This window comes from Podarcis melisellensis (assembly GCF_964234715.1).
Source record: "Podarcis melisellensis genome assembly, chromosome: 16".
Classification (NCBI taxonomy): Eukaryota; Metazoa; Chordata; class Lepidosauria; order Squamata; family Lacertidae; genus Podarcis; species Podarcis melisellensis.
The window spans coordinates 10,726,203-10,747,455 of NC_138533.1; the positions used below are offsets into that span (position 1 = coordinate 10,726,203).

A 21,253-nucleotide genomic window follows, 5' to 3' on the forward strand; every position below is an offset into this window, starting at 1 on the left:
AGCATGCTCAGCAGTACGTCGCACAGGCGGGCCTGATAGCGATTCTATAGAGTCGTTTAAACCGGAAGTGACCTTGCTGGGACCGGAAAAGGGAAAGGAGGACCTGTTGCCTTTTCTGATGCTGGAGTGAGAAGCGGTGACCTTTCCTGCAAGGAGCTGAGCCGGTGCGTAGAAGCGGGAATGGGGTTGGAAAGGGTTGTATCACGCCAGCTTTTATACTCTCAGGATTCAGGAGTCCCTTGTTAAGGGTCCTCGGTCTGTCTTTACTCCGGTGTAAACAGCACCCACTAGAACAGACATAGGCAAACTCCGGCCCTCCAGATATTTGGGACTACATCCCTGACCACTGGTCCTGTCAGCTAGGGGTGATGGGAATTGTAGTCCCAAACATTTGGAAGGCCGGGTGTCTGCACTAGAAGCTCCCTGGAACCATGAGTCCGTCTAGCTCAGTCTTGTTTCCCCAACCTTACCCAATTTTTGGTCCCCACACGTTGTTGGACTACAGTTCCCATCATCCCTGACCGTTGGAGCTACTGGGAGTTGTAGTCCAACATCACCTTGGGGACCAAGATTGGGAAAGGCTGTTCCACACAGATGTTACTGGACTACAAGCAGGGCAGGTTCCCCCACCAAGGTGCATCCTGGGCCTTCATTATATAGCTTCTGGTGAATGCTGGAAAAAATGCACCTCTTTACCCTGGCCTTTGACACCTGATGTATATATATTTTTAGGGCCCACCCTATTTCTGGAATTTTAAAGTTGTTTTTAATGTTATGTAATGTTGTGTTTTTAATGTTACGAGTGGTGTTTTAAGAGTTGTAACCTGCCCTGGGACCTTAGGGTGAAGAATAGGTAATAAATTGCAGGAATAATAAAAACTGCAACTCCCATTGTCCTTGACCCTTAGCCTTGCTGGGCGGCACTGGTGGGAGTTGTAGCACAACCACATTTGGAGGGCAAGAGATTTCCCATTCCTGGTCCATGTGGTTCTGAGATGCTAACCTCTTTTTGTCATGCAGATGTAGTCAAAGGTTGATACTTGGTCTTGCTTCACCCTGTATTGTAAGTGAGCCACTGGAAAACTCCCTTAAACAACCCCCTATGCAAAGTTAAAATGTTGGAAGAATGCACTCCACTTCAGCAATGTTTTGCTAATCCTATACTTTTCTGTCATTCCTGTTTCCTTTTGCAGAACAGCCTGCCAAGATGGGTATTCACTTTGGAAACTTGGAGAGAGTAAGGCATGTGATCACCTACAGCTTGTCTCCATTTGAACAGAGAGCTTTCCCACACTTCTTCTCCAAAGGAATTCTTAATGTCTGGAGGCGATTCAGTACACAGGTCTTCCGGGTGGTGCCTCGTAAGTTAAAAATTATTTAGGCTGCTCCTTCTGCTTCTTGCTTGTGTGCTCTGTGTTACCCTTGAGGGCTGGTTCTTTCTCCAGGATTAGTGCATTGATGTTCAAAGTGAAGATCAAAGGAAGGACTCAGGATGTTGGTTTCAGAAGAAAGCAATTTCTGGAGCAACATATGGCATGGGGGGGAGCAGTTTCTTCATTGCCATCATATTGCAAAGAGGGCATGGAGCAGATTAGATGAACTTCATTATTGTTATTATTTATTTCATTTATGAATAGCTTCCTATGAATTAACTTGAAGTTACTTTGGAAACTTAAGTTGTTCCAGAATGCAGCAGCCAGATTATCAGATGAAGTACTGTTTAGATCTCACATAGCCCTGTTTTAAAACTGTGGTATTTTCTTCTCCCCAGCCTCCCACCATGAGAGTTCTTCCCTTCCCTGCCTCCCAAACAGGGTTTTTCATCCACTGTCCATCACGAAAAGTGATGGATCTGCATGCTAACCCCTTCTTAACCCTGAGTAGAGGGCCACAAAAGAACAGAGCAAAGCAGAAACAAAGAAAGTAGAAAAGAAAAAGAAAGGATAACAAAGGGATAAGAATATTAAAGGAATAATACTGTATACTAATAAGGGAAGTAAAGAAATAGGTTAAAAGGACTTCCAACTATCCATCTGTCAGTTATATTTATTAGAGTTCTTCAAAATAGTCAAGTGTTCAATCCAGGATAGTATCCAGCTGGATTATAAATTGTTTTAATTGTTGTAACACATCCTGGGATCTTGGGTTGAAGAGCAGGTAATTAATAAAATTAAAAACCCAGAATTTAAAGAACCCAGAATTTCAGATCCAATGCAGATAGCAACTGAGGTAAAAAAATTCCCCTTATAAGGCTTCTTGAAATAGAGAAGTTTTCAGCAGGCACTGAAAAAACAATAGAGATGATGCTTGTCTTCCATGTAGGTGGGGGGAGTTCCCAGTTCTGGCATTGCGCAGGACAGACCTGCTGATGAGATGGTTATCTTCAGAAGGCCCTCTCCTGTAGAACACAGTGACTGGCTGGGTATATAGGGGATGAACCACTCTTTTATGTATCCTGGTTCCGAGCCATACAGGGTTTTGTGCCAACACCTTGAACTTAGCCTGGTGGCTATTGGGCAGCCTGTGCCAATTTATAAAAGACAGTTCTCTTTGCTCTACATTGGAAGCACTAGATGGAGCAAGAGAGCAGATCAAGGTGACAATCTCCTTTAGTCAGTACACAGTGGCAATAACAGTCTACTCTCCCACGTGTTCCGGAATGATAATCTCCTTAGTGTAATTACAAAATCTCGTTAGCAATTAGTCATCTTTAGCCTCAGTGACAATGATAGTTAGCATTTAAGTAGTGCATTTCAATAGTTCAACGAATTCATATGCTGTTGCAGCCATTGACAGCAGTTTATGAAGTCCTGAGGTCTTCGGGTTTTATATTAGTGCTAGCAGCCTCTTGCATAGTGTAACCATCTCCTGCTGTACTCTCCTCAATCCTGAGATGACCTATTCAGGCTCTGAGGTGGGTCCCTATAAGGGCCAGCTTCCAAGCCCCTGCTCCATCTGTGTATCCTTTAAATTGTCTAGTGGCTTGGAATGTCATCACAGCATGATGACCAATCACAAAAAATGCTACAGAGAGAAAAACTACTCTCTCTTTCTCTCTCTCTTTCTCTGTATATATATATTCACAAAGTGGAATGCAACAGCAGAGACAACCAGTCTGAATACCATTTAAAAGGATTAAATATGATACAACCACACTTCATTATATTTTTAAAACACAGGGTTGCATCCAACTAACACATACTTGGAGTAGTAGACCCATGGAAATCAATGAATTTGGCTGATATAAGTGAGTTGGATAAAATCACATTTTGTGGTGATCTTAAAGAATCAGCACCCCCCCCCAAAAAATGAACTAGTACGGCACAAGCTCAGCATTCTGTCGGCAGCTTAGAACATCATCACTGCAGCCCAATTTACACAAGCCACTGAAAGCTACAAAGAAAAAATAATAAAGTCTTCAACGTTCCCCTAAAAATATTGATACCAAAATGTCACTCCTCAGCAGCTAATTTTATGGGAAGGCCAGTTTGACAGGGACCAATGGAAGAAGGCGATCACGGTGGACTTATTTAAAAGTACAGTATTTTGGATTACAAGTTATAGCAAACAATTCAGTGAAAAGATGGATCCAGCCTTGGTAGTTTATGCAGGGGTGGGAAAGCTTGGAGCTGAGAGGCAAATGCAGCCTTTCAAGCGCTCTCTGTCCTTTGGGACTCTCCAGACCGCTCTCCTCCTGGCTCTGCTTTGCACCCTCCTTGACTGGTTCTCCCTTGCTTGGATTATAGTCTTGAATTCTGACAACACTTCTTGCATGTCAGGATGGAGGACAGAGAGGGTGTGCGTGTGCGCGTTTAGAAACTAATCTAGTATACAGAGGCAAAGGTTTACATTCATTGCTCCACCCACTTTTGCCTCTGATTCCACCCACCACTGGTGTGTGGCCCCCCAGAAGGGAATTCAGCTGAAAAAGATTCCACACCCCTGTGTTTATGTATTAGCCTGGTAGCCATAGGCAACAAGTAATTCTGTGCAGGCGAGTGAGTGGGCTTGCAGAGTGAGGCCAGATTCTATTCCTTCTCTGTGCCCAGAATTGAAACCAAGTGGGCTGCCATAAGAGAGAAACCTCCTCTTTGCAGCATAAAAAATTACTAGGCTCCTCCAACTTGTTGTTATTGTTATTCTTTTTTTTTTCTACTTTTTTGTATCTAACTCATTTGTAACTGAAAATCAATAAAACACTGTTTAAAAAGAAATGTACCATGCTCTTGCAAGAGTGAAAAACTCTCTGCGAACCCCCAGCACACATGTACACACACACACACACACACACATATATATATATATATATATTGCAGGTTAGTAACTTTTTAGGGTTTTGTGGTAAGGGGTGAAGAGCTGTAATCCAACTACATTTGGAGGGCACCACATTGGCTACTCATGTGTTAATACATTTGCTTCCATTGCAGTACTTTTCTTGAAAAACTCATCAACGCAGAAGAAAATGGCAACAAACAAACCGGCATCTTAAAAAACAACACTACTCTTCTTTCTTAAAAAAAAAAATGGAAATGGCTTTCTCTTTAGCCAAAGAGGAGGAGAGAAATAAAAAGACAGATGGGGCTAGGCCACACAAATATATGTAGAGCTAACAGTGCATCTTTAAGGAAATGAGAAATGGCAGAGCAGTTGCCATATCCTGGGCTGTCATGATTATAAAACTCCTACTTGTACATGTTATTAAGCAGGAGAGGGGGAGCCTCTTGTACTCCAGATCTTGCTGGACTACAATTCCCATAATTCCTGATCACTGGCCATGCTGTCCAGGGTGTATGGGAGTTGGTGTCCAACATCTGGAGAGCCACAGGTTCTCCATCCCTTTTATAAAAGATGGTACTGCATTCCCAACTATTTGCTGGAATGGTACTTCATAGCAGAAGAATGTTATTATTTTCGTAACATGTATTTAGCCTTTGTTACAGTAGACTATGGGAACTTAAGGGCTGTGCCAATAGGGTGATAAGTGGTTTTGATAAGGGTTATGAAGGATGTAAGAGAGAAAGATACCACTCAGGTGATTTGGGACGCAATTCCAGGTATAAGGGACAGCAAGGGAGACAGGGCAGAGTCATGTGCAAGGGAGCAAGAAGACCTTTGGGACCACTGAGAATGGTGGAACTGGAAGAACAGAAGTTTTGGTTGTTTTTATTGTAGTTGTAAAGCTAACTGTGTTTCTTTTTTAACCTAAGCCTTTGTTGCGGCCTATGTCATCTATTCCTGGGGAACCGAAGAATTTGAACGTCTTAAAAGGAAGAACCCAGCTGACTATGAGAATGACGAATAATCTGACAGATAACAAAGAAAACAGTTGCCAGCATTTATTCTTGGCCTCAGCTTGTTGACATGAATACGCAAATATTTAAAATAACACTGGTTCAATAAACCTCTCTTCCTGTTCTACTTGTGAGTGTGATTCTTCAAGCTTTGCCAAAAGCTGAATATGCAGGCATGGGGCTGTTTTTGCTGCTGTCTAGTATTCAGCTGTTCCAGGGATAGGGGACCTGTGGGGCCTTCCAGATGTTGAATTCTACCTCCCATCAGCCCCACCCAGCATAGCCAGTGGTCAGGGCTGATGGAAATTGCAGTCCTGCAACATCTGGAGGGCTACAGCAGGGATGAGGAACCTTAGCCCTGGAGGCCAAATGTGGCACTCCAGGCAACTCTAGCTTGTCCTTGGGACTCTCCCCAAGCCACACCCACTTCCCAGATTCTGTAACTCACTAGGCACCTGCCTTGGATATTTATACCTTGCTGGAATGCATGCCTGGATGAAGTATAGAGGGTGTATAAATGTGTGTAGAATCTAACCTAATGTGCCATGGTAAGATTCACATTTGAAGTTTTGAGCTTTGTTGTTGGAAAAGTGGAATAGAAATATATCAAATCAAATCTGTTGCTCCACCCATTTTTATGTCTGGCCCCTCCTGCCACTGGTATCTGACTTCCATAAGGGAATATGTGGGCTGAAAAAGGTCCTTGCCCCTGGGCTATGGGTTTCTCATCTCTGTTCTACTTTTTGGTAAATGAAATATAAAAAGGACATTTTTTATTATTTTATTCATGGGTGCATATTTATCTCCCTCCTTTCTGTCCTGAATACAACTTAGTAACAAACTGAAAAGGTATCAAAGCTGGAATGTTCTGCATTGAATACTGAAGAACTGAATGCTGATGAATGGGTCTCTCCAAGTAAGGAGGCCAAAAAATGCTTGTGTTCCAAATAACCACACTTCTTTTAGCTGTGAGGCTTATGTTGGTGGCCTAATTGGGTAGGCAAGATCATGTGGTTCTTTACAGATCTTGGCTGCGAACCATATATAGGACTTCAAAGGTAAATCACTGGTGCTTTGAATTGAGACTGATTTCCTGAGCCTTCCAGGACTGCGTAGGTTACAACCAACACTTTGAATTGGGTTTGGGAATGTATAGGCAGGCACTGCAGCTGTGCCAGAACTAGCATTATATGCTCAATGCTGCCTCATTTTTGTCAGCAATCTTGCTGCATTCTTCACCAAAGGCAGCCCTATGTATAATGCATTTCAGTAATTTAATCGGGAGGTTACTAGAGCACAGATTACTGTCCCGATAGAGGAGCAATTGGGCCACCAGTTGAACCTGGTAGGACTGTACACCACTCATCCGACCTGAGGAACCACCTATTAACAACATCTTGTTTGGATTAAGCCTCAGTTGACTGGTCCTTGTTTAGTCCATCATTGTGACTAGGCACATGATCAGTGAATACATCTATCACCTCACCCACAGGGGAGGAAATTGAAAAATACTGTTATGTGTATCAGTGGTAGGCTGATGACAATACACTACAAAACTCCTTATGACTATACCTGGCAGCATGTAGATAACTAGTTTGGGGTGAGGTGACACCTGACAGCTACATTGGTGCCAGCTGTGCTATACATGGCTATACATCATGCATATATAGTTCTACCACGCAAGAGGGATCCTGGGCCAATCAGGATCCTCTCCTTCGTGGACAGGCTCTTGACACATATGGACGTTTTGAGGACAATATGCCAGGGGTGGGTTGGGCCAAGCGGCAGAAGTAGATGCAGCTGGGTGTGACTTTTGCCCTTTTTACAGTAGGGTACATTCCCAGACACACACAAAACAAAAATTTCTCCACCTGCCACACACATTTATCTCTCCCCCTGCCCCCCGTGATGCAAATGTCTGTAGAGCAGGGCTGTGGCAGGGTTACCTTGGGAGAGTATTGAGGGCCAAGTAGAGAAGCTCAGAGGGCCACATTTGGCACTGAGGTCCGCCACCCCTGGCTTATACCATAAGTAATGGTGAGTCTTTAAGATGCTGGAAACCTCCTTGGTCCTATAGGCACTGCATAATAGCAATGTGTGCTTATGTTTTTAACTGTTTCCCGCTCTTGAAGACAGGTACAGTACTAACTGGACTGAGGGGGGGGGGGGAATCACCATTAGTATTGTATTGCTCCCCCTTCCAGAGTCAAATATATGCTGTGTTTATGTCTAATTATGCATTTACATTTAAGTTGCCCCTTTTCCTTTCACTTGAGTGGTACCATAGGAGGAAAGGGCAAGCAATCTTCCAAACTAGGAAGTGGTGGGCTTAAGTACTGTACTGTGGTGCTCCTACCTCAACAGAGACTGTTATTTTTCTCTCAGAGATCTTAACACGTGGGACACAACTTCTCCATCTAGAGATATACTTGGCTCTTCTGTGTCCCCCCATTTTTTTCTTGCGCCACCACAGTCTATGTACTTTATAAATGTCGTAATTGGCTTTGAAGGCTTTTGCAGAAAGTGGGAAATATACAGTATGTCATTCCCTACTATTTTTTGTTGGGAGCCCCCCAGAGTGGCTGGAGCAACCCAGTCAGATGGGCAGCATATAAATACATAAATAATAATAATAATAATAATAATAATAATAATTCCCTCTCTGCCATGGGTGAAGCAGCAATGATCAAGTTGCTTCAGATATATCGTGAAGACCTCTCTCTCTGCCCCGCTTTCCCTGACCTGCAAGGCTGGACCGTTTTACCTTCCTGAATCTTCCGAATTTGTTTTATTATTTTGTTATTGTATTTTACTGGTTTTTGGCTGTGTTTTGGCTCAGTGTTGTTGTTGTTATACTGTATACTGCTTTAAGATTTTTTTTTGTAATGCTAAGCAGTATATAAATGCCTTTTAAATAAATACATTTTAAAAAATAATACAGTACAGTATATACCCTTATCCCCCTTCACAATACGGATTCCCACCACCCCCACCCGTTTCTAATTTAATACGGGGACGTGTGTCGTGAGCTTTCCCCCTAAGCCAGGAGGGCGCCGAGTTCGCCCTGTTAAGAGGGAAGGGAAGGAAATGAGGGTCGATTGGAGGAGAAAAGAATTTGAGAGAGAGAGAAAAGAGGGCGGGGAAAAGGCGTGCGCGAGAGAGAAATACACACCGTAAAAGCGCGAGCGCGAGCGGTAGGTCGCTCCACCCAATCAGCGCGCGCAGAGCCGTCAAGGCGCCCAATCGCCGTCCTCCCGCGCGCGCGAGCGCCCCCTTTAATTTGGGTTTGAGCCCCGCAACTGCCACTGCCGCCACCGCCGCCCTCCCCCCAAATCTCCCCGCCCTTTTCCCAAGCAACCGTTCCTCAAACTCGCTGCCTCTCGCGCACGCGCTCCTCCTCCGCCAGCGGCCTCGCGCTCGCTCCTCCTCCTCCTCCTATTCGGGAGCGCGCCTGCAGGGGCAACAGGAGTCAAACCCAGCCGCGCGGCTGAAGGGGAAAGAAGGCGGCGGCTGAGGCGGCGCTAGCGGGGATTGAGGGAGACTCGTCGTCGTCCTCCTCCTCCTCAGCCATGGCGGAGAGAGGGGCGCTCGGCGGCCAGCGGGGCTCGCTCACGCCTTCGCTGCACCAGCCGGCATCCAGCGCCTCAGCCTCTTCGGCGTCCCCGGCTGCACAGAGCCTTTCAGGGCAGCCTCCGCCGCCGACGGCGGTGCTACAGCAGCAGCAGCAGCTGGCGCCTCCTCCTGCTCCTCCGGCGGCGGCGGCGCCTTCGTTGTCTCAGCCGGCCGCTCTCGGCCCCGGAGGAGGCTCTCTGGCCCCGGGGGGAGGCGGCTCGGGGGCTCCCGGGTCAGGCGCAGCGGCGGCGGCGACGGCAGGGGGGCGCCCGGTCCAGATGAACCTTTACGCCACCTGGGAGGTGGACCGGAGCTCGCCCAGCTGCGTGCCCAGGTGAGGAAGTGGGGGTGGGGGGGGAGGAGAGAGAGAGAGAGACTCTTTCCTTCCTTTTACATTCTTTAGTACAGATTTTATGAATTCAGTGGCATAGAAATGTGCATTTAATCAACCGATTCCCTGAGGGGTAAGTAGTAGCCGTGTCGCAGCAGCAGCAGCAACACACCAGAGGAGGAAGAGGAGTCGTCTTTGTGGGCAAGCTGGAGGTTTAGCACGTTTATCTGCTTTTGTTGGGCTGCAAGGTTTCTTTCCCTCCAACCTCATATCTTCTTCTCCACGTCTGTTTCTCCCCCCCCCCCACGTCTCACCCCGTTATCTCCCTCCGTTTACCTTCGCAGGTGTGGAAGTCAAGCCCGACCCCACCCACTCCCTAAGACCTACTTGCTCTATCGCCTGCCAAAAAGGGAAAAGAAAAAAAAAACACAGAGAGAGAAAAGGCGCCTCCCTATTTTAAGTATTTACGTCCCTCCTCCTTGGGGAATAAAGGATGAAACCTAACCCTTAGACGTCATTTATCTGTTCCCCATATTTACAAAGTGTGTGTGTGGAGGGGAATGATAGCAAATTGCTTCTTTTAATCACACACGCTTGAATGTTAGAGTGGTTTGCCTTTATGTGGGTTGATGTTTAAGCAGGAGTGGGAAATCGAGGGAGGCTGTACATAGTGAGAGGATGCTTGTTCCTCTCAATGGGGGGCAGTTGCACCTAAAAGTTTTCATGCATGAGTGTATGTTAGGGTCCTCGACCTTTGCGGAGAACTAATACCCCCTTCCATCTATGCCTGCATGCCTTCAAAGAGAATGAGTTACTATATTTTAGCTACCATCTTCCTCCTTGCGCAGAAAGAAGGGGGTGTCAACCTGTGTGTGGGTGTAGATATTACTTTTAACATTTGTATCCTGCTTTGAGTGCATATTTTGGAAGAAAAGCTGGCAAAGGATAAAACAGAATAAATTAACCCCATGTGTACACGTAAAACAGAACCAGCCCCTTCATCTGGAAACACCTACTTCTGTCCCCACCCATGTAAAGGTGAATGAGGTTCTGTTAACCAGAACCCTCCCTCAGCAAATGTAAAGGATGTGGGATGTTCTCCTCCTTTATACTTCAGTATGCTTATGTGGGAGGGGCTTGCCCTTCTGTGTGCTGGGGATGTAGGTTTTTCAAAGTGGAGTGGTTATTTAAATGATATTTAAGAGAAATATATATGAGTGAGGGTGGGCGTTGGAATTTCAAAGTTGAGGAGTTGTTTCTCCTTCAACAGTCATCCATACACATAAGAAGCAGCTCATTTTAAAACAGATGTGTCCCTGACCACATATAATAGAGGACAAGTCAACCTTCCTCACATAATGGAGAACTTGCCTTTTACCCTTCAAGGTTTAGATTTTCCCCCATCAAAAGGAGAATTATCACCCCACCCCTCTTCGTTAGGAAAGAAGTGGATCTCTCCCTTTTCCATAATATAATTTGACTAAGTAGGAAGATGTTCTGCCTAATAAAAGGAAATTATCCACAGCCCACTCACTTGGTAAAGTTGACATGATTTCCCCGGTGAGAGTAAGGTCTTCACTCACGTAGATACTATATTCTGATTTGCATATGCACACCCTGCTTCAAGGCATGAGCAAAATCATTTCCTTATTATGAAAGCAAGCTGCACCACCCCATCTTTGCCTTCATTTATTCCAAATAAGTGACCTTGGCCTTTTGAAGTGAAACAGAGCTCTGTTCTTCCTGTGGGGGTTTTCCATGAGGTGTTAATAAGAATGCTTACCACTTAAACTTTCCCTTTGGGGAGATTGGGACTTCTGCCCTTTCCCTGTGATGATTCTTTCAGAAACCCTCAGATGAAATCTGCCAAATCTTATAAAGGCAGCTCTACTTTCCAGTGAGGTTCCTAAAACAACCACTGATAAAGATGCTTTATTGATACAATGATAACTCTCTCCATATACTCTTCTTTCCTCGATAAATGCTTCTCAGGTGAATATGAAAAGAACCACCTAAGACATTAAAACAAACTTTTCTGGCTCCATTGAGCTTCTCTTAGCTGAAATATATGCAACAGTAGCTCCTCTAGAAACCATTCTGCATGCCACTTTACTGCCTCATTGACAGCGAGATTAGTAAAAGTGGCTTTCCTGGATCTTTCCATCTATGGAGTGTAGAAGAGGTGAAATGACCCAATGCTGTCTTAGTTTTAAGATCTTTCAGTCCCCCTCCCCAAGGCAGTCTTGTGCAGTCTTGTATTTTCATTCAGAAATCAAACCACTTTCAAAAGCCAAAAATATCACTGTCCTACAACAGAACTTTTACTGTGCAACAAGGTAAGAGCTTACCGTATGTGGAGTTGTCTTATAATTATTTTATAAAGTTCTATAATGTAAGGGAACCTTAAGAACTTTGCTGTCCAACAGAGCTGTCATTATGGTCATTCCCTTATTCTTGTCATTTGTATCTAACAACCCCTATACACAGGACTTGGTTGGTTATGGACCAATCACCTTGCTATTCCAATCGCCTGTGAGAGTGAGTTTGCTGTCTGCAGGTTATAGGCTCAACACAACCCCAAATGGAACATTTTGCATGAGTATGGCTGCATTTGTAGCTTGATTTTCTTCATCTGGGGGTAGTGCGCAGAACTTAAAACCTGATGAACTAAAAAACAATAAAATGCCTTCTGCAATTACTGAAAGTCTCCCTCACCTGTGTTGATGAGCACTTGTTCCACTAAATGAGTTTCTTCTATCCTAAATGACCTGTATAGTTTAATGTCCTTGTAATGACTTTGTCTGTATATCCCCTTTTAGTTGCATGAAGTGAAACCGGCTAAGCTATAAGATCAACTTTCCTCCTTTTCCTCCTTTTCCTCCTTGTGCTTAAAGCAAAGACATACTCCTCTCCTGTCTCTCTTCGTTAAATGATATTTTTTATTTGTGTTGAACTGCTGCTGTTCTGAGGACAGCCAAGATAGACAGGCTGGCCACTCTGTTCTCTTTGGGTGGCAAAAAATTGGCATAAGTAGGAAACAGCAGTTTTTGTCTACTGGGAGATGAGCTGCTATCTCAAACTGATTGATTACTGTTTATTTTTAGTCTGCCTATACCTGTTTGATCTTGAAGAGCCCAGGTGGCTGATTATTCTTCTCTCAAACAGACACCATGCTTGTTACAGGAATTATTATGCTAATCCCTTGTTCAGAACCTACATGAGACTTGGCCAATATTTTTTCTGCTAACAAGCATAATATCAGCATGTTTCTAACATCTATGATGCTGTGTTGTGGCATTTTGTGACAGCTGAGACTTGTCTCAAGGGCAGTATTTTTCCTGCCCACCTCTTAAACAAGAATCAAACAATAATGGGTCTATTGCTAATCTTTAGACAAAGCTTAATTGAAGGATTTGTCTCAATAGCTGAATAATTTGCTTCAAAAGCTGAATGTTAATTTGCTGTAGTTTTTTCTTGTTGTTTTTTACATCCCCTTGGTTTGAATTCATGGTTTTGTTTCTCTGCTCAGTCACCGTTTGGGGGAGGACCTTTTAAATACAGTACATAGTTCAAATAGCTTTTTGAAAGCTGTAGGGAATAATCCTAGCCAGATTTGAACTGAAATACAGCAAAGAGCAAACCCCTTTCATCCAGCATGCAAAAACAAAAGGTCCAATATTTTAACAATTATTTCTCACCATATTAAAACAAACACACCAGTTGTAGTCATATAACTGAATCATTTGTTTTGCTGAAATTTGGGTTATTTTAAAATTTATAGTATCCTGATTTTTAATGTTGTATTCAAAATGATTGATTAGTGTCCAGAGTACTGAATGTACTTTGGGCTTTGCGATCCATGTCTATTGTCTGTTTATAATGAAGGGGTGGACTAACTAATGATTTGGGCTTATTTTGCATATGCAGCTTAGTTACCTCACCCTGTTTCTGAGATAGCTGTGTTTGTTATGACTCAAGAATCTGCCTGTGATTACAGTAATCAAAAGTACACTTACTGTAAGATGGTATTCTTGTAAAAAAAAAGAGGGAGGGGAGGCTTCTGCTCTAAATAAGAAATTGGTTTAAGGCCACAAGGGGTCATAACAGTCATTCCAGTGCAATATCTTGCCATGTTTACTTTTTGAATAAAACACAATTCTCTATCTGAAAGCAGTAGCTCTGAGACTGAGGGTTACTGGAGAGGTGTGAGCTATTTTCTTTTTCTTGGGTGATCACTGTCCGTGTCTCAGTTGTACTAGCAATTGGTCCTTCTATGTTCTGTATTGCTTCTGGTTGATGTATCTATGAAACAGCCAAAAGTAGTTGATAAGCTCCTCCTATTTCACATGGCTCTTGAGCTCTATTACATGACACCGGAAAGCATGTTGCATGCTTTACTAATACAGGAATTTAGTTCCTGCCACAGAGGAAGTTACTGTCTTTCCCATTCCAGAAGTGTCAGTAGTGATTGACTCTTACACTTTGCCATTTTTATAGGGATATTTTAACATCATGTTAAAAGAATTTGGACATGCAGTATCTGACACAGTTGAGATGGCCTGAAATAAATCCTTTGCCTAGGGCAAATACATATATTTGTGTTGTTATTAATCCAACCACTTGTCTGACACCTCATGTCATTATTATACTGTATGCTCACCTGGGAGTAAGTCTTACTGAGCATAATAGGCCTAGTAAAATCTTGTGCATGCCTACTCAAAAATAACTCTCATTGAGTTACATCAGATGTACACCCAGGTAAGGGTAGATAATTGTAGTCTACGTCATTTGGAACATGAGCTCAATATAGCAACCCCCTCTTTGTGTAGTTCCAGGATAATAGAATTTGACAACACTTCCTTTTTTGTTTTTGTTTCTTCTCCCTATTGCACTTTTTGGTATAAAATATGTATTTGCTGTGCTCATCCTTTCCTCCCAGCTGAAGGGCTCCGCTGATTTCCTTAGTGCAAAAGTAACTGTAGCAGGTGGAAAGGCAAGTTCTACCAATGCTACATTTTTCCCTTTCAGTAAAAAGTAACTTCTTAATGTTTCCATTGAGTTTATTGACTTGTAAATAAAACTTCAACATGTTTTTATAGTAGATAATACAACTCAGAGTCTGAACAGCTTAATTTATCCAAGTTACATGTTTTTCTGACTCTTCTTTTACATGCGAGAGCATTAGAGTAATATTAGAAACTTTCTGTGGAGATAACATTTCTTCAGAGTGTGCATGCATTTGAATCACACTATTATCTAAATCTTCTTTTAAAATCTAAAACCTTTTATGATTCTTGAAAGGTTTCACTGTCTAGTATTAGTATAGTTACATTATTATGAAGTCTTTGACAAACAAGATACTAGCAATTCCCCACTACTCCAGAAAGTTGTAACAAAGTGCTTGATGGTTTCTAAAGCAGGGAATATAGATTTGATCAGCCCTATTAATTTAGATACTTAGCTTAGTTGCTTTAACCAAACATTGTTGCAGTCTTTAGTTATAGTTATGCTTGATACTGATTTAATATCAGGCAATTTCAGGTTGCGATTGGGTTTTTCTCCCTGGAAAAGATTCCTGGTTTGTTGCATATAATATGGGGAGCTTTTCTCCTTCTTGACATGTTGCAATTATGGTAGCAAAATGTGGCAGACCACCATTCTGTGGGGATCACTCTTTTCTCATTGTGCTAATTAAATGTTGTCTAGAATGAGTGTCAGATATGATGTGCAATTTTGATGGTTAATTGCTCCCTTATGTATGTGGCTGGGTGGCTTCCCTCAGTGATCATGATTTGTAATTTACCGTACTTACCAACTTTACTATTGGGGTGGAATATGGGGCATGACTTGGGATCACCTGGAATTTAATTATTTTTCTTCAAGACCTTTTGGCATATACAGGGCACATTTTGTGTGCTTTGTGGAACAAATAGCATTTAATACTGATACTAAATGTTGCTTTTACTTCCACCAGAGTGAGTTTTTCCTAACACCCCAAAGGTATTGCTATAATACTTTACTTCCATGACATTTTTTCTTGTTAAGGAGGTGACACAGTTTTGTCACACTGAATGAAGAAAACTCTTAGTAAGGCCAGTGCACTTCACAGCATGTTAAGCATTACATGCATTTGCCATATAACATATGGCCATCTACCCCAGGATGGGGAACCTATGGCCCTCCAGATGTTGTTGGACTCCAATTCTCCGCATTCCTGACCATTGGCAATGCCGGATGGAGCTGATGGGAGCTGGAGTCCAATAACACCTGGAGGAGCATATGTTAGCTGTCTATGAGCTAACCAATCATCTATAAAAACAGTTGCAAGTTATCAGTGGGTTGGATAAGAAATATGGGCAGGTCAGATCTTTTGCCAGGTGCTATTTCAGTTGCTGATTTTGTGAATATTAGAAAGCTTTTATAGTAAGATGGGTGCCTAGTTAATTTTTAGTTGATTAATCACCTACATTTTAGCCAATTTTAAAAATGTGTATTAAGAAAAACTTTACTTTTTTTCTTTGATAGTGAAGTATAGTACATGAGAATTTAGTAACTGGAAGCTACTCCGTTGAATATTTTGATTCTCCCAACAAAAGCACACAAGGCTTAAAATAGCTGCAAAAAAATAAACAAACTTGCCCTTATATTTTGGTTTCATCAATTGCTTTTATTCATCCAATTAAATTGTTCTTTTTCTGATTAAAATTAACCCTGTTAAAGTATCAGATTTGCTGATTTTTAAAGCTTGCAGTCCTATTCCATAAATGTTTTCTGGCAGGAGTTGTGAAAGTTCAAAGTTGCATTAAGAAATAAGCAAATTGGCTTAGAAGTTTGGTTCCATTCGTTTAATTTTCTCACATGTTCAGTTCCTAACAGTAACTCTTTTCTACAGTGTGTTTCAATATTATTGTAGTAACTTATTGCTCTCCTGAATGACCTTGTCTGTTGTTAGCTTAGTGATAGGAACTTTATTGTTGAGCCAATTAATCTGTTCTGGAAGTGTTTTGAATCAAGGAAAAACAAGGCCTATTCTTGGCACCTCAATCCTGCACATGTTTACTCAGATTAAGGCCTATTTCCACCAAAGAAATATAGCAAGCAAATAAAAAGAGAACCCACACAAGTGACCCTGACACAAAACCCCACACATACACTAAGTAAAAGAATAGAAGCATTGCCACCCACCCCACACTTCTCCTCGTCGCCCCCCTTCCTTCCTAACTATATACTGCATGAACACTAATAGGGTTGCCATATTTCAAACAGGATGTTGCTGAGGTTTGTTTTTGTTTTTTTAGAAACACACCAAAATTGTTGAGCTTTTTTGGGGAAACCTCCACTTAAAACTTAAAATAGTAATTTTCAGCTTTCGGAGATTTTTCTGTTGCTGTTTCCATCACGTTGGCATGCATCCAGGTGTCCGTCCGTCCCCCCGATGCTATTTTTATACCCCAAAGCCAGGACATGTTAGGAATTTTCCTGATGTATGGCAAGCCTAAACACTAATGTCTCCCCGAAAATGAAACAAATCTGTAGAAAAAAACAAGTTGAAAAAAGAGACAACGCACATATTTTTGTAAGTTCAGAAGTCTTTAATAAAAAATATTTTAAAAATAAGGTCTATTGGGTTCAGTTAATCTTATTCTGAAACAGGTTTCAGGTTATGTAGGCCTTCAGGCTTAAGGTAAAGATAAAGGGACCCCTGACCATTAGGTCCAGTTGTGACTGACTGTGGGGTTGCGGCGCTCATCTCGCTTTATCAGCCGAGGGAGCCGGTGTAGAGCTTCCGGGTCATGTGGCCAGCATAACTAAGCCGCTTCTGGCGAACCAGAGCAGTGCACGGAAACACCGTTTACCTTCCTGCTGGAGCGGTAGCTACTTATCTACTTGCACTTTGACGTGCTTTCGGACTGCTAGGTTGGCAGGAGCAGGGACCGAGCAACGGGAGCTCACCCCGTCAGACGGATTCGAACTGCCGACCTTCTGATCGGCAAGTCTTAGGCTCTGTGGTTTAACCCATGGGGCCACCCACATCCCTTTCAGGCTTAGGGTAATGACCGGCAATTTACATTGGTGTGGTCCCTCTGAGGTAAATGGAAATATATGAATGTTAAGTGTTTTGAGTTGGGCCCTTCAGAATTCACATGATTTGTGAATTAAGATCTTACTCTAGTGGTAACTAAAAGTGGGTTTAATGCAGGTTAGCCACCCCTGATCCAGCAATACGTATACCATAAAATATATACACAACTGTTGTCAAAATTCTGTGTTTATGTGATTTTAGAAGCTTTTGTTACTATTTTTTTTTATATCCCTTGAATCCTGTTTTCATCCTGTCATTTTGTGTCTCATTTGCCTTGGATCTCTTCTGAATTCTTTGCTGTGGATAGACTTTCTGGATAACAATTAATTCAACTGAGGCCAGTGGCTTTTCTGATATTGTATCTAATCTTCAAAATGAACAATTAATCCTCAACAATGCTTTCTGGTGACTCAGTTTTTATTTGACCTCTGTTCAGGGAACATTAGTGTTTGAAGTTAAACATAGGCATGGATAGGCCTGACATTGTAAATGGGATCTATTAATTGTTTTCATTTTAGATGAAAAGAAAAGAGCTCTTGTGCCACTCTCAAACTTCGAGCAGTTTTTAGCCTACGCGTAATTAACCTAACTACAGACATCTTGGGAAAGCAATGGCTTTTTGCTGGAAAATTCATTAATGGATGCTCTCTCCACCAACTAATAGTAGGCTATATTTACAGGAACGTTTGCACTGCAGTAGCATTAGTAGACACAAAGCAAAACCTTCATGTTAAATATCAAAATGCTCTAGAACAGGCACGTCCAACTCCCAAGAGGTAGCGATCTACTCACAGTATATAAAAAAGTCATTGGAGGATGGACCAGAGTTGTTGCTGAGCTTTTTTTAGGAAGTCAGAGCTGTTGAGCTTTTTTGGGGGTAAATATCACTAAGGGCTCAAAGATCGACCAGGAGCACCCCACGATCAACCTGTTGGACATGCCTGCTTAGGCCCAGAAGTGTTTCTTGCCGTGCATGTTTTAATCCCACATGGGAGATCAAGTTCTGAGGTGGAGCCATCTAGCAGTAAGAATTGCTTAGTTACGTGGATATAACAGGCAGTGGCGGCGCGTGTCCTGGGGCACCATCTGCGGGGGCAGGGCTCCCAGCACAGGCGGGGGGGGGGCAGCCGCGATGGCAGCATGCCAGGATCACACTGCCAAGGGCAGTGCACTCCCCTCACACTCCTCTTCCTCCACCAGTGATAACAGGGTTTCTCAGAAGTTCTACCCCCCACCACTGAAATGGTGGAACAGAGGCAGAACCACTCACAAAATGGTAGCACAGGGCAGCAGTCATATCACAGAACTATAAAGCAAAATACAACGACACTATTACCAGAGGCGGACCTTGAGGTCTCAAATTTCAGCAGTGCCCTGTGTGACACCAGAATTCAGCACCCTTGCCTCTCACCTTCCATTTTTTATCATAGTTGTGGCAATCCCTGTGCTGTCCCTGAGGCACATGCACTGTGTGGCTGAACCAGTCACACTACCCTAAATCCACCTCTGCTGTTATGATCAGTGGCGTAGCGTGGGGGGTGCAGGGGGTGCCGGCTGCACCGGGCGCAACATCTGGGGGTTAGGGTTAGGGGGCACAAATCCACGGGTTAGGGGGTGCAAATTACTTGCCTTGCCCCGGGTGCTGACAACCCACGCTACGCCACTGGTTATGATGCAGCATTGTGGGATGTAAAATGGCATCCCATGTCACCACTTCTGCTTCTTTTAGCCCTGCAGGTTTGGTGACCTTGGGTCAGTGCTTGTGAGGATAAAATAGAGGACCTCCCCAAAAACTTTACCTCCCTTGAGGTAAATGACACCCCATCTCTATTTCATGCCCTTCTCTACTTCATGCCCATTGTCCGTCCCTACAAAAACTGAAGAAACAAGTACTTTACTGATCTTTCTCTTTCTCTTACAACTTTCGGAAACCTTTGTTATAATTTAGTACCATTGCCAATAAAAAATTGTCTTTGGGAGAATTACCACTAGACAGTTATTCACCTCCATTCTAAATTGTGGAAGGCAAAATTAATGCACAGATAATAAGAGCCATTGTGCATCCTTTTTGCTGATATGTTGGAAAGACTTCTAGAGAGGTTTCTTCACTTTGTAGCTTCACATTCACAACTGTAGTATTGAATGCAAATATAATACGTGAACTGAAATAGTCTCCTGTTTTATCCCAAAAAAGTAATTATGTGATCTGTGTTAGGCAAAACAAATATTTGGGCAAGGAAGGGTATAATTTTTTTCCAGCAGGTTAAGTATTTGTTATAAAATAATTTGGATATTGATAAAGATACCTTGTCTGTCAAACACGGATAGACATTGTGAGTTAAAATTTCTAAACCTTGAGATTTAAATTTATGGGGAGGAATCAAGCAGGACTTCATATTCCCCTTGCAAGCCCTACAAATTGGCTCCAGTACATTCATCAACCCTCTGGAGCATTTTTTTGAGGGCACATGGAGAACCTGAAGGGAGGAAAGGAAGGTGAACTTCTGTTGCATGGGTGGAAATTTGTTCCTCTCACACATGGACTAGCATTGCATGCTACCACTGAAATAATCAATGCCTTCTATGTTAACAGGTTTTATTTTGGGGTTTGCTAAATTATAAATTTCTCAAAGCAAGTTGAACTTACAGTTTAGCCTAGGTATTTAAAAATGCTATGCAGGATGAATGCAAATATGAAGAGGAGCTGGTAATGAATTTGAATAGATTTGATCCAGTTTAATTTGAAAAGCTATTTAAACTAGAACTATAGCCTAAACATTTTTTTTAAAAGGCTGCTCTTTCTGAATCTAAGGTCATTTATCAGTGAAGATTAAGGTGCACAGTCAAATGTCATGTTATAATTTATTTTTTAAGCATGCTTAGATTGCAATACAAAAATGGTTTGTGTATTTAAAAACATAATGGAAGTTTTTCAGAGCTAGAAAAATAGTTCACATTTCTATGGTTCACTCAAGTGCTTCTTGTTGTTTCCCTGAAAGCCTATATTAGGAAGAAGCAACGTAGGAATAAAGTAAAGATGGCTCAAGGTCAAAGTATACTTATTTTCACCCAGAAGTTAAAAACAAATATTAATATTCCACAATTAAATAAGACAAAAAGCTCAAGTAACTTTAGTGGTGTTTAAGGCTCTTCAGAAATGTGAAAGGAAATAATTTAAAGATATTGGATAATAAGGCAGCATGAGTTCACCAGACCCGTCATGCCTGAATACTCTGTATATTAAGATAAGTCATCTTCTCAAAAGAACTGGCTTTCTGGGCATCACCAGTTTAGACTTTTTGACATGGTCAGCTATACTTCAATTACCATGTGTATCTGGAATATTAGCAAATGTGATTAGGATCACATTGTGCTTATTCTGACATTTTCTGTTAATGTGAACAAAAGAAGACTCAAATAACATCATGTTGACATAGCACCAATAGGGCCAAAAACGACAGGGATTTGTTTTGGCTGGCAAATTACTCCCAAATGACTTTAAGCTGCTCTGACAGAAATACCTGGTCGGAACTACTTAGCCCAGTGACACCACAAAAACATGGATGTTGTGGAAGGAAAATGATAATTAACAACAGTTGATTTGAAGGTTTGCATTTCCAAAATCCCTCTTTGGTTGTGATGTAGAATGAAAATAGATTGCTGTAATAGGGTTATTTAAATTGTAACCCTAGCTTGCCAGACTCCCCCCATTCCATTTTTGAAGAGGCAGATACTGAAAATGAAACTGTTCTGCTTTGTGTTGATTGCTGCTCTTGCATATATTTGAGATTTTTTAGGAATACACCCACTATGCACATTTCTAGGGGAAATTGTTGCTAGATTTTGGCTGATTCTATTCATTACCATAGCAGAAGAGCTTTACAGCTATTTTATTTGTATTTATAGTCCACTCTTCATCAAATGGTTCCAATTCCA

General features: G+C 42.3%; 2 protein-coding genes across 5 annotated transcripts in view; both read left to right on the top strand.

The window, feature by feature from the left end:
- Positions 1-7: 7 nt before the first annotated feature.
- Positions 8-5,418, top strand: UQCRQ (ubiquinol-cytochrome c reductase complex III subunit VII). 2 transcript variants are annotated; one of them, XM_081892096.1, is made up of 3 exons: positions 8-164; positions 1,194-1,361; positions 5,208-5,418. In XM_081892096.1, the coding sequence occupies exons 2-3, from the start codon at positions 1,208-1,210 to the stop codon at positions 5,300-5,302; spliced, it is 249 nt and encodes an 82-aa protein (XP_081748222.1). In that variant the 5' UTR covers positions 8-164; positions 1,194-1,207; the 3' UTR covers positions 5,303-5,418. The 2 variants fall into 2 exon arrangements, with proteins under 2 accessions (XP_081748222.1, XP_081748223.1); XM_081892097.1 differs by having other exon boundaries at positions 10-164; positions 1,199-1,361.
- A 3,226-nt stretch (positions 5,419-8,644) lies between these two features.
- The window catches only part of PACS1 (phosphofurin acidic cluster sorting protein 1), a 70,265-nt gene continuing 57,656 nt past the window's right edge, over positions 8,645-21,253 (top strand). For 2 of the 3 annotated variants that reach the window (XM_081891380.1, XM_081891382.1), the window contains exon 1: positions 8,645-9,237. In XM_081891380.1, the coding sequence (XP_081747506.1) occupies positions 8,861-9,237 (377 nt within the window). In that variant the 5' untranslated portion in view covers positions 8,645-8,860. The remainder of the gene's footprint in view (positions 9,238-21,253) is intronic. The other variant, XM_081891381.1, reaches the window with a different exon arrangement.